The 16,144-nt window shown below is 44.4% G+C and overlaps 1 protein-coding gene across 1 annotated transcript; it reads right to left on the bottom strand.

Annotated features, from left to right (window-relative positions):
• Window positions 1-134: 134 nt before the first annotated feature.
• rgmd (RGM domain family, member D) lies at window positions 135-7,124 on the bottom strand. The gene is made up of 3 exons (XM_061078357.1): window positions 6,962-7,124; window positions 3,513-4,021; window positions 135-1,644 (listed from the first exon to the last, which is right to left on the bottom strand). The coding sequence occupies exons 1-3, from the start codon at window positions 7,053-7,055 to the stop codon at window positions 958-960; spliced, it is 1,290 nt and encodes a 429-aa protein (XP_060934340.1). The 5' UTR covers window positions 7,056-7,124; the 3' UTR covers window positions 135-957.
• Window positions 7,125-16,144: the final 9,020 nt, after the last annotated feature.

Here is a 16,144-nt window from a genome sequence, read left to right as displayed (position 1 = left end):
TTAAAATAAACAAAAGAATAAGACAAATGTGAAAAAAACGGCCCATGGTCCAGAGTTTCCAACACTTTAATACAGAAAATTATAGATACATCACAACAACACATATTAGTTTACTTTTCTTAACATGTCTCAAAATAACCTGCTAAACAAAACCAATGCAAAACATATTACAGTTAAAACATCTATACACAGGCAAATGTACACAATATTAAACACATATATACACTCTTTTAATATATTATTATATAAAGATTTGTGGGGGTTTTTAACCTTAAAAACTGGAAGCCAAACAGCTTGAAGAGGAGTGTTTCACAGGAGGAAATGAAAACGACTGAGAATAGTTCATGGACACTTGTTATGGGTAGGTAGTTTTGCCTTAAAGTTGTTGGATCCTGTGTATTTAGCATGCTGGTTTCTGAGAGAATTCTTGAAATAGACAAAGAAACATTTAAATACACAAAACTTGCTGTTAAAACCTGTAAGTGCTATTGATATTACTGGATTATACAGGATCTAGAAGCCACGTTTGCTCTGCATTAAAGAGCAGCTTATATTTCATGGAGTTATATGCAGCCAAACACAGTGGAGAGTTTGGAGGTTGTACATTTTCTCAATAAAAATGAAATATTTACAAAAAGAACCTCCATTCTGTTAATCCGCCCTTAAAGTTGGTACACACGCTTTTACCTTTTTAAAGAAATGAATAGTGAGAATGTGAACATAACCGTACGTATTTGTTTTTCTTCAAAATGATGTGATCCGTGTATGAATCCACCGGAAATGTAAAGTGGGAGAAAATGTCATTTTTTTTAGTGTGAAATCCTTCAAATGACAAAAATAGAAAACAATTCAGAAATTCAACAAAAAAATGTCCGAGCACTAATCACTCTTTCCTCAAGCTGGTAAAGCTTCCACGTTCTTCCACGCTCTTTTTTAATAATCATTTATATTTATTTTTTACAAAAGCAGCAGGGTGAGGAGGAGTGAGAGCAGGGGGGCTGCAGCCGGTGGGTGCGACACCCCACCGTTGTAGGGACGAATAGTCCTCGGGGAGTTCTGCCTCAGTTTACTGGGCGGCAGCGCCTTTAAATCCTCCAGAGCACCGAAGGCTGCCATTGAGAACTCTGGGTCTCCAGTGGTCAGCAAGTCAAACACGCAGGACTGAAAGTACACGTCCTCCACCTGCAGAGTCTCTCTACACTTGGCCGTGGCCCGCTCCACCGTGTACACCTGGTGTGGCGGCCGCAGAGGGCCCAGCTCCGTGTTGGTGCCCTGCAGGCGGGGCTGCTGGCTCTGGCGGCCCAGCCTGTGCTCCTTGATGAGCTCGTTGCGTGGGCAGCCGTGCAGGCAGAGCTGCAGGCCGCCATTTTCGTCCGAAAAGTCCAGGTTGTCCTCTGGCATGCGGATGGCGAAGGTCAGGTAGCTGCCTACACGCCGGATGATTATTGAAGTGCCAATGTAGCGGGCCTGAATCTTCACCTGCCGGCCCACTCCGGAGCCGCCTCGCTCTGCCACCGTGAGGCTGCCGCTCTCGCCGCCGCCGCTGCGACTACCGTCCTGGAAAGCCAGAGGCAGGTCCTCAGTCGTGGCCTGGTACACCTTCTGATCCGTACAGCCTTGATAGGACTTGAAGATAACTGTGATCTAAAACAGGGAAAGAGGCACAAAATCAGGTTTAATTATCGTGTTCATTTGTTTTCATTTCCATTCTAATATATTCCATATATAAGTTAAATGTCATTCTCGCTTTACTGTTATAATAAACTTAGAGAAGAGGCCTTAAAAAAAACCTGAGCGTGAGCAGTAACAATTACAACCACACGGTGGCAGCAGGAAACCACTCATTTAAAAAGCTTGAGGCGTGTGTTCATGGCCTTCAGTGTTTTTTTTACACACTGCCTGTGATTTCCTCTGATGTAATAAATGCCAATTAATTCATAATTACAGCAAAGTATAGACGAGACTGTTGTCAGTGTTTCTCTGCTTAGCAACCAACCAAAGACAAGTCCTCACATAAACTACAATAAAACACTGCATGGTCTCTATTATCACCCAGTTCTCCCGACACACACAAAAAATGACTTAGACTAAAAACAACAGCGATAAGTCCACTGGTTGTCCTTGAGTTCTGGATTAAACCAAACTGTTTCATAACCACATCAATTCTCCAAGCATATTCCATCACTTCTCCAACCACCGGGAGTGCTAGTTTTCTTCTTTTTTTTTTAACTCAGTGACGGACTGTGATTTGTATTCCAGCTGAGGTTTGAAAAATTGGGGCCTAACCTCTGTTTCTTCCAAACATCTTGACAAAGCGGTGACTGTGGGCATGTTTACATTTACAAGGATACTGTACGTGATGGATGATTTCCTGTCTTAAGTCTGGCTGTTAAAACCAACTGCAAAAGCACGATGGGTCCGGGCAGCTGCTGGCACAGGCGCACTGTACACACGCTACAGATTAGGCTGCAAACACCGTTGAAAAACTTTTGCTTTAAAATGTTACTCAGTTTATTATAATTTAGTTTAGTCAAGTAAATAGCATTAACTGATAATTAGTCCAGATTCAGGAATAAAATTAAATAAAAGCATCTTATTTAACTTTTTTTAATGGACAGTGCAAAGTGAACTTTATCTGCAGCTGAGACTTTCAAAACAACAATAAACAAAAATGAAATACTTTAGAAAGGGAACGTTTTGCAGTTTTAATGAACAGACTTAAGAAAAAGAACCTTGCTGCCGACCCAATTATTCCTTTATTTTTCCACATTATTCCATATTTACACAAAAAGCGCCCCTGTTAATTATTTGACCAGAGGGGTGAAAAAAACATTCCAGATCCTGGCGGTGGAGGAAAATGTTTGAGCAAGCGTTAATCACTACCATATGACCACCCATGTGTTAAAGGTAGAGCGCTGAAGCATGTCTGTGATTCAACACCACTGAAGGACTCCCCTCCTCTCTTTTCCCCTCAGAGATCTGAAGGAGCTCCAAGACAAGAGGAATGCTGGAGGCTCGAGAGGCACCGTGGAATGACGATTAACTTCACATGTTTGATACTTTATGGCAACGCTTGAGCTCGCGAGCTAACACTCAAAAAGCAGCGTGCTCATATAAAAAGGTCATTAGAATCAAACTTAGTGTGGTGCTAGCATTCATTTCTGATGTGGATATAGGCAGTTGTTAGGACAAAAGTAGTAGATTACAACTTATAGTGCATTAAATCGTATATTAACAACGGACACCTGGTAAGATGGTGTTTTTATGTCGCTGCACCCTTTTAATTGGAGGTTTCCTGGTGTTTGGGATTATTTCTTTATTCTTTGCGTTTGTTTTGTGGAATTCTGAATAGATTTACCTCTTAATGCCTCTAAAAAATCTTAAGTGAAACAATATAAGAAACGAAAATCAGTTCATAAAAAGAAACTGTGACAGAGGTTGCAAGTAGACTTCAATGTTTAGAAATCACAAGCCAAAGTAGTTGTGAACCTCCACTCTAAACCCATCCTTACCTTGCTGGTTGCCGTGGCACTGGAGCCCAGGACGACGGGCACATTGGTCACCTGCACCGACAGGTAGCGGTTATCGATCAGAGGCCACGCCCCCTCCACCTTGCAGGTCTGAAACTCGTCTCGGAAAGTCCGTAGGTGCGGGTCTCCAAATAATCCACAGTGGGCGTATTTCTTCTGAGCAGCAGAGCCCGACCCAAGGACCCGGTTCTCGTAGTCGCACAGCTCGGACACGGCCGGCCGGGACGTGCTCGGGACCTTGGCGGAGGACGTGGGTCCGTCGCTGGAGCAATTGTGCTGAGAGAATAGCTCCTTAATGCGGAAGACAGCTGAGTGGTAAACTAAGTCTCCCCTACAGCTGCGCGCCTGGCGTCGGGTGCACAGAGCGTAGGCCCGCAAGGCGATGCAGTAGTCCAGGTCCATGGCCGCGTCCTCATGCAGGCCACTAGAGGGCGAGGTAGAAGCCACGTACTCCGCATTGCAGCGCTGGATTCGACACTGCTGGCAGTGAGCTGAAAAACAAATAAATTCACATCAACATTAGTTACTGCAATGCTGTGGCAATGTTTTTACAGGATTCGAGTAGATGATGCTGATCAAATCTACCGGTCTGGACCAAAACAAAGTTTAGTCCAAATACTACTAAAATCCATCTGACATTTGTGGATATATTACTTCAGCTCGGTCCACGAGGCAGCAGAGTCCAAACTTTTCCACTATCAAGTTTAGCTCAATCTGGAGAGCCATTAAAACCAAAATGTGTGAGCTCATGAGGCCGTGATTCCACACTGTGCTCCAGAGTCAGTCAAAGCCTATTTCCCCCAACGAGTCCTCACAGAAATAGCACGTTTCCTCGCTGTAGGAGGAAACCAACCTGTGTTAGTTTGCCTGAGGGTGTTGAATGTGGTTTGGCTGTTGCTGAGGTAATTGAAGTCCATTAAGTTACACTACATGGCACAGCGGGGCCCGGTGTGTGGAGGCAGCTCACTTCAAAAGGATCACATGGGGACTATCACAAAGAGTCACGCTTCTTCAGCAACTCGGGGTCCAAACTGGAAGCAGGACAAGGGTGGGGGCTACGAAACGCAGCGTGCGATATTTGGGTGGTTTCACCTAAATCCGCGGCTTTCGCCCAAGTTATGACTCACAAGTGGGATATTTATTATAAAACCCCAAAAAAAACGACTTCTCTGGGAAATAAGAGCGAGGATATTCATCAAGTTCATTTCAGCTGTGTGTTACTTTGGGGTGGGATGTCTCACATGCTGAGTGGGACGGATTTCATTTTCCATTTCCACCAGACAGCAGATCAACACCAGCCAGCATCCACCAACACATACATCACCCCTCCTGGATCACTGGCAGCAGACTGCTCCTCCATTGCAACAGGGGGATTCTGCTGTTTACTCCACAGCTCCATCAAAATCTCCCAGCAGACCCCGAGATAAGTATGTGGAGATTTCACACCAGGTGCACATGAATACTTTTGAATCCGCTCCTCCCCCCCTCCCTCACCTACATCTGATGCACTGAGGGCACATGGCGGATGATTAATGGATCTCACAGTTGCCGTACTTCGACAGCAGTCCTGATGAAAACTAAGATGGAGTTGGAGAGGTCAAGTCGGAGGCATTTCGCATCCCTTCTCCAAATTCTAACAAGGGCTCCGGCTCTCACTGAGGTCTCCCGCCTTCGCTGGGATTGACACTTCGCAGGAATCACTGCCTGTACACACATCTACACCCGTGCATCTACATAAAGAGTGTTTTTGCTCCGGCACTTAGTGGGCTACCAACCAACAATGTGGGGAGCATGAAGGAAACAAGAGAGCAGAGAAGGGAAAACATAAACTGACCACACAGACAGCACTGCTAATGGTAAATTATCATATCAGATTAGAGATAAAAAAGGAGATTAACAAAGTTCAATGATGTTTGGGGACACATGTCTATTTTAATGTATTTATAAGTATGCACAATATAGTAGTTTTCACAAACTCAACTTATAAATGCTTTTCGGGAACTATTTTTGCAAGTTTCAACCATTAGAGTACTTAAAAAAACTAAAATAAAAAGTTTGAGAGGAAACTTGGGTATCAACAAGTAGGTACAACAGCACCACACTGTAAAGTGGGACCTGGGGGCCGCCAGGGGTCTTTAGAGGAGCTGCAGGACATTAAGTAGCCCCAATGGTGCTGTTCATCATCTTAACATACATGTTATCAGTATAGATCATTAACTATCAGGTTATAATTACCTGATACTAAAGCATGATTTGCCATTTTCCACTTATTATGTCTGAATAAACAAACTTGAAAGTCAAAAACTATTATGCTTCTGTAATTTGACTCCAGATAACCTGAGATGTTAAACATATGCTCAAACAAACATCAGTGACAATAAGTGAATAATAATTGCAAAATGAAACATTTATGGAAATAATGCAGCTGAGGAAAGTGGGCTTTTGGGGTCTTTTTTTTGTGTACTTATTCCCCAACAGAGATAACACAAGTTTAACAGCTGAAAATGAAAACTCCTCGGGTGAAAAATCTCTCAAACTGTGTCTCCGTTAGAAAAGTGAGAACCCTGTTCGTGGGTGAGCCCATGTTGTGAGTTAAATAACCCTCCTGATCCGCAGTGTGGTGAGCTAACCTGCTTTCTGATCCCAGGCTGCAGAGCAACACGTTCAGAGGCCAACAAGTAGGACCCCCATGCATGGTGGCTAACAAAGTTAATAAATGAAGCATGAAGTGGGGGAAACACCGAGCTCTCTACGTCCCACAGCCGCTCAAACTGCACTAAACCCCGCAGCTACACGCCCTGGTCGGGACACGAACAGTGCAAGCGACCGTTGTGTGTTTTATTTGTGGTGTTTTCAGGGTTTTTGTGTGTTTTTTTGAAGAAAAACAAACTCCCGTGTGTTTTTTCTGCTGCGGTGACTGCGGGTGCTGCCGAACGCCTGTTGCTAGCTGGCTATGCTAACGGAGAGCTAGCCCCCTGACTTCACTCTCACACTGGTCACGGAATGTACGAGTGTGTGGCTCGGAACGTGTTGTGTGGTTTCAGCGGTGGAGTTGTTTAGAATGAGCGGTGAAGTTGTTTAGAGTTGTGTAGAGTTTCGGTGAAGCGATGAACCGGTCCGGAGACAGGATGGCGGAGGGGGGGAACTCGTGCTAGCGGCGGACCGGGCTCTACGGAGCGGGTCTGGATGCTGGAACACTCCGCTGCTCCGGGACTTCGTCCACCCGCTATGGATGCGACACTTACGGCGACTTTTTGCACCACATTCGCCGAATTGAATAACCCTCCACCCCCACCACACACCAAACTAATGGTAACTTTCAGCGAACTAACTTTTCCCGTTGTTTGGCCAGCTCCACCTCGCATGCAGGCGGCGGAGTGGGGGAGCACGGGTTGGAGGGAGAGAGAGAGAGAGAGAGAGAGAGAGCTTACCTGCTCGAAACAGCAGCGAGAGTAAAACCATCGTCACCGTCACACAGTCCCAAAAGTGCCGCTTAGCCGTGGTGTGAGGTCCGCTTCTCCCCATACCAATCCATCCAGTTAGAATGGAGCCGCTCCGCTGCTTCTCATCCAAGCTGCTGCTGCTGCTGCTGCTGCGGAGGGAGAATCACACACAAGTGGGTCTCTGCTCCGCGCTGTCATCCAGCAGGGGCCCCTGACTCTGCCGAGGGAGAAACCGAGGAGGGAGGGGTCTAACACCGTGCACACAGGGGCCCAGAGGTGACCGCTGCCCCAATGCAAGTCTGATTATTCACCAGCCACTTGATATTCACATGTCGAGGCAATTACAGGGGCGAGAGGAGGGAGGGAGAGTGGTGCTCAACTGCACTGAGACATAAGTTGTTGTTGTTGTTGGTATCACCAGGAGAATGAGGAGTCACAGGTTGTTTGTGATAACAGCTTATAACAAGTGCATATGTACCACACAGCCTGTTTATAGCTGTGGTTAAAACTGAAGGCTATTCAAGGGCCAGGTGGGAAAAGTTGTTTCTTTAATACAAAAATTAAAGAGTAGAAAATGTATTCGAAAAGAAAGGTTTTTGTGGTTGTCCTACATTTATTATAAGTACATCAGCCTGTTTATATAGCTGTGGGTAGAAGTTAGGGATACTCACTAAATTAAAAAGTATCAAGTGAGAAAAGTTTTTTTCTCTTGAAACCATAAAAATTGCAAACAATTCCTAACAATGAGGAATCTCAGGTTTTTGAAAACTGCTTATTCTATGTGCGTATCCAATACATGAGAAGTTCTCAAACTGAAGTCTGGGGATCCCCAAGGGTCCTTGAGGAGTTTATATTCACTATAATTTCACCCATAAGTAACAGTGACACAACGTAGGACTATTTTGGTCCTGGATTTCACTAACTTCCTGTCACAAATCTTGTCAAATGGAGGTCTGTGGTCTCACTGTTGTCAGCTGAGGGGTCTGTGAAGTGCTGCCATATACAGCCTGTTAGCTGCAGTTGAAATGTTGGATTATTCAAGTGCCAGGTGAAAAGGTTTGAGTGCCCTCCACAACAGAGGGTTTGGTGAGAAATTATTATTAGAATTGCCCGAATTAGAAAATGAGGAATCACAGGCTTTTGTGATATCTGTTTATTATATGCTCATATACCATATACAGGCTCTATATACCTACAGACTAGCTATAAGTATCGGGGAACTTTTTTACCTAATTGCGAATTGAAAGAGTAGAAATTGCATTAGAAAATGAGGAATCTTTTTTGTGATTATGCAACAACTTATTATATACATTGTACAACCTGTTTATAACTGTGGTTAAAATGTTTAACTTAAACTTTATTTCCTTCTCATGCAGAACTTAAAAACGTAGAAATTGCACTACAAAGCACAGAGGGAGCATATGTCCTGTTAAACTCCCCCTCCTCCTCCTCCCGGGGACAAATGCTTGTGTATTTTCAGCGTTAAGCAGGATTTTCTCACCTGTTGTTTTCTCACCCCGGTCTTAGTGCTGAAATAATGGGGTGTGATTGACAGTTGGCAAACTAACAGATTTAGTTTATCTAACGAATGTGTTAAATGTAGCAAAGTCCTGTTTTTGAAGTAAGAAATGAGATTATCCTAATGACTGAAAAGTTATGACTGAGAGTTTGTGTGGGTCTCACTCTGTTTGGGGGTCAGCGAATTCCTCGTGTGCGTGTTTTTTTTCCCTAAGTAATGTTTTTACCTGCCAAGAAAAAAAAAACATGGCCGTTGTCTGTTTTTGTCACTTGAATTTCAGAGAAAATACTCCGACTCCATTATTTTCTCTCGGCAGGTCTCAGTGTGCCATTGATTTTTCCATTACATTTTCAGTTAGCAACTTGTGTGTTACTCTTTTCCTTTTGTGGCCAACTTTCCATCTCTCTCACTCCTTCAGCGACACTCTGTCTTTCATTTGCACAGCTGCTGTGAGGCCAGACCATCTGCAAGGCACACACACTACTCACCAACTCTCAGCCTTTGCCTGAGACACTCTGTGCACTGTTTTTTTACGCCATGAAAATGAAGAATTTGAACGCACCAACGAAATATTAATACATTTAGCAGTTTAGGTTTGCAAAGGTTTGCAGGATTTGATTAGAAGTTAATCCTTTGTTTAGGTGCAGCTGAGACATTTGGGACTGTAGCTGTGGGTCTCCCTCTCCGCCTTCTTCCTGACTTTATGAGGGAGAAGTGAACCCAGGCAGTTATTGGATCACTGGTTTTTCTATACACATGCAGGCTCCTCTGGCCACACAATTGTGTGATTCAGGTGGCCTGTCAGTCTTGTGAAAGGTCTTCACAGGCCCATGTTGATGTGGGGCTGATATATATAGTGGCGGGGGAAACGAAGACAGCTCAACCCAAGTGGAACGTTTGGATTGTTCTGAGCTGCCAGAAGGGCCTCTGTCACACTGGATCCACTGTGCCAAGTTTATCCCCCCAGAGGGCTCTACCTTACTCTGTTTGTGCAGCTAATTTTGGAGGCTTGCTTGGTTGATCTGCTTTATGGCCGTGCTTTATGGTCACATTTAAATCCCCTCAAAAACGGGTTACTCTTCGTATTTCCCTTGACAACCTGGAGACGGGGCGAGTGACGCAGCGTAGGAGAGGGATCTGTCGGTGGTGTGGATGTGCTGAGCAGCAAATTCAAATGAATGCAGGACTCACCTGTTATAGTGTTCAGCACCAACTGATGACATTTCCTGAAAGAAAGAAAAGAACAAAAACACATTGTTTAATTCAATTTGTAACAGCTGAAGATGAGAAAAACTCAAATTTAGAAACATAGTAGAAACTAGAATATACATAATAGAGCGCACACCACCGCCAAGGCCCAACAATCCCTTTAGATTCAATCAAGCTGCAGCAAATTGCACATACTCATTGATATCAGTCCACCACATTTTGAAATTGATTAGTCCCAGGTTTGGGCCACACCGCAACACTGTCATCCACATACCACTCCGAGTGATGGCACTTGGGCAGTCTGCTCCTTTTTGCAAGATCTCTGACGCAAGTATTTTTTTGTAATTTCCCCTTTTATCGAGATCCATGGATTATTCCTAAGGATTTCACTGAAAATGTAAATCACGATGATGTCGAAAATTTAACTGAAAAGAAATTCCTGGATCTGCAACAAAAGAAGGAGCTCTTCTCTGACCCCTATCACATCCTTCCAACTAATTCTGTGTAAATCCATCCTGTAGTTTTTTGCACAATCTTGTTTACAAACTAAAAAAAACAGGAGTAAGACATAACCTCCTTGGTTAAAGTAATAAAATAAAACGTTAACTTCCCCAATCTGTGTTATAGAATAGTCCACAACATCACAGGCATAGCTTCACTCAATAAGCTGCTGTCTCTCTAAATGAGCTGTGGTTCCACATGGTGGCACAGAGGACCACTGAAGCAAACAGTTAATTGATCCAGGTGGACCGTGAGGATGAATTCGGCACATGCAAGAAAACTCTGAGACGGCCCGTCAGGCTTGATGGGTGGAGAAAGACCTCTTTCTTCCCATGTTTCCTTATGAGCGTATTGCATTGCATGACCCAGCAAATATGTATACACTGCCAGCAGAGAGTGAGGGTGTGGGTGGACGACAAGAGGAGCGTATATCAGGTAAAAAACAAGGCCGGCATATTTCTCCTGCTGACAGTGGGTCACTTGTTCTGGTACAATCAAAAAAATACAGCGTGAAAAGCTGGTTTCTATCAAACTCAGCTAGAAGAGGAAGGGTACTTTTGGCTTTTTCTTGCAAATATTGTAATATCACTGAGAAGAAGTGAGGTCCTAAAAGCGCCGCTTCATCGTTAAAACTTCAGACTTGGCGACAAAAAAAATGTAGAGAGTGAAGCAAGAGAGAGTGAAGACGAAAGAATGGGAGAAAGGGGGAAGGGAGGAGGACGGGGGAGAAAAAGAGGGGCTGAGGGATTGGGTTTCCTCTGACTGTGTGTCTGGGCAGCTCCACATGTTCCTCATTAAGGTCCTCACACTGTGGGACCAGCTCCACACCGGGATGCTTGTTTTTGTTATTAGGCCTAACTTGCTGTGGTCTGGTGGAAGCCCGAAAAACAGGACCAGTTCAGGACCATCTCCTGCACTCGCTGTCCTCAAACCGAGGCAAAAACAACTCCGCTGACCTCACATATCCACATCACCACACGCTACAAATCCGGCGTATTCGAAAACCTGCACATTCAAAAATGCACATTCAAATCTTTACCCGAAAAATGTGTAAATTGTGCAGATGTAGTGCACCTTTTTAACCTGTAAATACAAAACCACTTAATTACTCACCCTTATGTTCTCTTTAGATAACAGCAGAGACAAAAAAACTAAAACAACAGTTTTTTTATTTATTTTTTCCCGAAAAAATCCAATGTTTACAAACTAATAAAAAAGTGCAGCTTCAGGAAACTGTTGATATTTCATGCTTCCGATTTTTGTTTAATTTCATGCCCATTTAGATTGGTCAACCGAGACATGTATCATGTTTCTTCTAGCGGCTGATAACATCAGAGATTGGAATCAGAAGTAGCACGGGCGCTCTACAGCCTTCGCTCGCACCACATGGTTGCAACATAAGAGACACACTTATTGAATTTTAAACAGGAACCACAGCAAATTGACTGTTTTTTTTTCTTCTGAGGGCCCCTGTCTGAAATGAAGTGGCCTATAGCGCAGCTGAGACCGAGGAGCGAGGGAGAGAGATATAGATGCAGAAAGCGAGCGTGCCTGGTTCAGGCCTCACGCTGTTGGAGGGGGGATCTGTTATCTCAGTGGAGATAAGGGAAACCGTGGTGTGAGTGTATACGGGGCAGCGCTGATAGCATCTCGACTCAAGGATCCCACTTACGGCGCCCTGATTGATAGCTGACGGCACAAACAGCGGGGGCTTTGCGAGTGTTTTTCTAGGTAACCCACAGTAGGTATCCATGCAGGCATCTGTTTGCTGTGCTCCTTTGGATCTTTGTCTCCGAGTAAACACAAATTACCACACATGCGTGTCATGTGTGTGGCGAGTGCACCAGCTGGGGCCTTGCACTGCCGGAAATCTGAACTTCCAAGTGTTGAAACAAAGGAAAGACAGATTTTTATGTCTTTATTTTAACATCCGTCCGTCTAAGTCTCTGTTTGTCGCCACACTGAACCAAACCCCTCTCTCTCCTTTTACCGCCCTCCTTTTTCACAGAACAAATGTTGACACAGTGTCAAGCCCTGTGCTCATGAATAGACAGTCAACTGACAGGTAACCCTAGCTGCGGGGTCACAGGATCATCCCGGCCTGACGAGGGATGATGGGTAAAATAAATGGAGAGCAGCACACACAGGGACCTCTGATGTCCTCGGCCTAAAGGGAGAGAGTTCAGGGCCATTTGACCTCTGACTTAAGCCCTGCCTGTGAGTGTGTGTGTGTGTGTGTGCATGTGTTTAGACGGTTAAACCTCCCCCATTCTTGAATTCTTTTTTTTATTCTTTCATTTTTTTTTCTGCCTCCCCTGTCCCTGGCCAAGTTATTTCAAACCAATAAATCAAGAAGCAAAAACAGTTCACTGTACGGCTTCACTGAGCAGCCTGTGAAGCTTATTCCAATGCATAACTTTGTTTGAACATGCCTCGACTTTCTCTCTACCTGACAGCACTCCCTCGCTTTTACCCATCAGCCGCGATGCGTTATGGAAACAGGAATCAAATTGCTCTGGTATGACCTATGACAACTCTCTTTGCTCCCCAGAAGCAGAGGCACATGAAATTAATTCTCAACATTTTTCACCTAGCACACTAGACTGTGGAATGCCGGATATACACTTTCTTCTATTTTAGAATAGTATTTTGTATTATGAAATATTCTATGTAGTTAACAGGAACAGTTCAATTAAAACTGAATGTTTTTTGGATTCTATCTTTCATTTATGTGTAATCACATTTTCCGAGTTAAGCTGATTTCCAGGAATAACTATCTAATTTTTCATTTTTAAATGGATATATGTTTGAACAATCTTTATTTTAAACTCTCACATGTTAGAAGTCACAGAAATAATGACCCCTTAATCTTTAGCCTGATGCCTGGCATTTTAAAAGCTGGTTAAGCTTCTTTTTTTTTAGGTTCCCTTCTTGCCCTTTACACCTGAGAGCTTTGAGGACTAACCTGCAGATGTGTGTGTGATAAACTGTGTCCTTGGGTTAGTCTGCAGCAGTTGGTTTGGTTTCTGCCCGGGCCCATCCACACAACGGCCCGCGGACCAAGAATAGCAGGATAGACTATAACTCACAAGAGCGTAAATTTAGCCATTCTGATCGACCAAATGTTTAGCCATGGAGGCATTCGGAGAATGTTCCCTCCTGCTCGAGTTGGTTCAAGGCAGTGAGACGTGGAGGAACATGGCGAGGGTGAACACATCCACCAATCAAGCTTGACTGACTCGTCGTTATAAAGTAGACGCTGAGCACCAATCTTTTAGGTGGGGAAACGACTGCATGAAGTGCTGGGAAATTGATACGGCTGTTTTTTCCTCCCTTCCTTGCATTTCAGCAGATGTTTCTCACATTCACATATAAGAGTGTGTCCTTATATGGTTGTATAGGATCATGCATATCACACCAAACAGAAGACACACATAAAACAACCCTCGATTTAAAAGAACAAACTTCAGTGATGGAGCTTGTGAGTTGCTACTGACACTCTGCTCCAATAGTATTAGTCATAAAATTGTGCTAGTACATTATGTGTTAGTCAAGAGCTGCGATTGGGCTGCATACATATCACATTAACACTTCAAACAGTTTGTTTTCAACCTTATTTTTTACCAGTTTGAAATCTTCATTAGCATCTCCAGGTAATTGTGAATGTGTTGATGTGGTGAGTCATGCCGGAGAGGAGAAAAGAAAACAGAAACTTACCTTGGATCAGTGTGTTTGTGGTGTATGCTGTATTGTGAACTGGTCTGCACTGCTCTGACAGGAGTTTGAATGGGCAGACGCCGTTAACCCTCCACTTCAGCTGGCCAACTAAGAACTTCGGGGCAGCCACAGGGACAGATAGCCATTTGAATCAAGGCACATGACAACAGCTGTCTGTTTCAAGAATCGGCACTTTGATTAGAGCAGGATGGTAGTGAGCGATGTGGCCTAATTCCTACATATCTGGGTAGGGCACTTCTGAGAAGAGAGAGAGAGAGAGAGAGAGAGAGAGAGAAAAAAAAAAAGAAGTGAACGCACCGAATGGAAAAAAGTCTGATGCACAATGACATGCGTGCATTGTCAGAAACACGCACACCCACACTTATGCTAGACTTATATTCACAGGCTTTAAACCATGTGTCACATTTGGAAAGCTTCCCATCTTCCGCAAAAGTCCATCAAACACGCAGACAGAAGGATATGAGTGCACTCCACTGGCTCCACAGCAAGTGGGCAAAGTGGACGGGATGTCTTTCTGTTACTGCGGTCGATCCTCATCCCCGTGCGACCCCCCCAGCCCCACCCCTGCAGTATCTTCTGCACCCAATGCTTTATGTGCTTTGGCTTTGTTTTTGTTGCCCAAGACACAGCTGTTTATGGTTGGTAACAATTACCCAAACACTACGAAGCCAGCCTCACCTCCGTGCAGCCCTTTCATGTGGCATCACCGTTAAAGCATGATATGAGCAGAATTCACAAGCAAGAGGGATCATGCCCCATAATGTGTGTTTGGTTATCATTTGGCTGCTGCAAATAGGCCGAAGAGATGTGAGTGTGATTAAGCTTCCCAGACTGGCTCAGCGCGCTCGCTCCGGGACACAAGCTTGCGTTCCCGGTGATTTATAGATGTGGAGTAGTCAGCCACAAGGCCTCAGGCTGAGGGAGAGTAAGGGAGAGAGCAAAACAACAGTGCTTGATTCAAGTCTGACAAATATTCTGCAGGAAATCCATACAGACTGCTCCATCAAATCTTTCAGACCCCCTGGTTCTTCTCTGTAAATTGCAACTTGTAAACTCACAAATTCCACATTAACAAAGCTGAAAGGAGAAACAAATTGTCTCCTTCAGTTTACTTTATGCAGCAATGCAGCGTACGGGTTCTGCCGTTGCCCAGACAGCATAGAAAATGCATCTTTGCAAGCTCCCTGGGAAATGGAACAGATGTGAGTGTCCAATAAAAGTGAATCTTAATCCTGCATGCATTTTTCAAAGTTGTGAAATTGCAAAATACCTCATAGGCTGCACATGATTCACTCGGCATTGTTCTCTCACCCTCCCAGAGTTTGTTCTGTCCAATCTTTTCAGGCGAGCAGCTGTTCGTGCTGACAGCTGCCTCGGTCCATCCATTGCAGCCGAGAGGCAATTAAAAAATCAAGCCAATGTTGTGTTTAAGTTGATCCATTGCTATTTCTACAAATAATCCCCTCTCTCATGCCTCCCCTCTCGTTTACGGACACACACATAGACACACTGGCTCTTTCTCAGGCTGATACATACACATGCTCATGAGCAGCCCCATCAAGATGGTATGGAGATTCACTTTTTTCTAAAGACAAAAGCCCCAAATTGCAGTGACATGGTACCGACGGATTTGAGGCATTATTGAGGCCAGAGCCGAGAGGAGCCATGTAATCTCCAAGACTTACTGGTCCACGGATTTTTTCCATATCTTCTTCAGTGGAGGTATGCGGCCACACAAAGTCAGACTGGCGTCACACTGGCATTCAGCTGAGGGTTAAATCGAGCTGAGGCCGTGCCTTGTGCCACAAGCACTGATGCATTCTCATGCGCCCATGCACACGTGAACACAAAAGTCATACAAGAGCCTGAATGCCCAGTTGTGTGTCTGTCTTTGTCTAATACACAAGCCCTCACGCACGCACATGACCATGTGTCCAGTTGTTCTCTCGTCTCACGGCATACAGCAGGTGTGAGCTGGGGTGTGACAGAGTTAGGCTGGGTGGCAGTGTGGCTGGATGAGCTGCAGTCTGACAAACAGCTTTTCTATTGTTTCCTATAGTGTGTGTTCTTTTGGAATTGATTTGGAAGATTTAATGGGATTAAGCCATTGGCCATGCAGTTTGGCTTCCAACACATTGCAAATGTATATTAACCATGTATGAATATGTGAATCTGATGGTTGTGCCTTTTACATGTCTAACTTT

This window comes from Limanda limanda, chromosome 9 (genome assembly GCF_963576545.1).
Source record: "Limanda limanda chromosome 9, fLimLim1.1, whole genome shotgun sequence".
Taxonomy (NCBI): domain Eukaryota; kingdom Metazoa; phylum Chordata; class Actinopteri; order Pleuronectiformes; family Pleuronectidae; genus Limanda; species Limanda limanda.
This window is presented reverse-complemented; position numbering and strand designations above follow the sequence as displayed.

Coding starts and splice junctions, on each gene's coding strand:
- rgmd (XM_061078357.1), bottom strand. CDS start 7,055: ATGGGGAGAAGCGGACCTCACACCACGGCTAAGCGGCACTTTTGGGAC. Junction 4,022..6,961: donor CTCGCTGCTGTTTCGAGCAG/GTAAGCTCTCTC, acceptor TTTGTTTTTCAG/CTCACTGCCAGCAGTGTCGA. Junction 1,645..3,512: donor GTGCCACGGCAACCAGCAAG/GTAAGGATGGGT, acceptor TCCCTGTTTTAG/ATCACAGTTATCTTCAAGTC.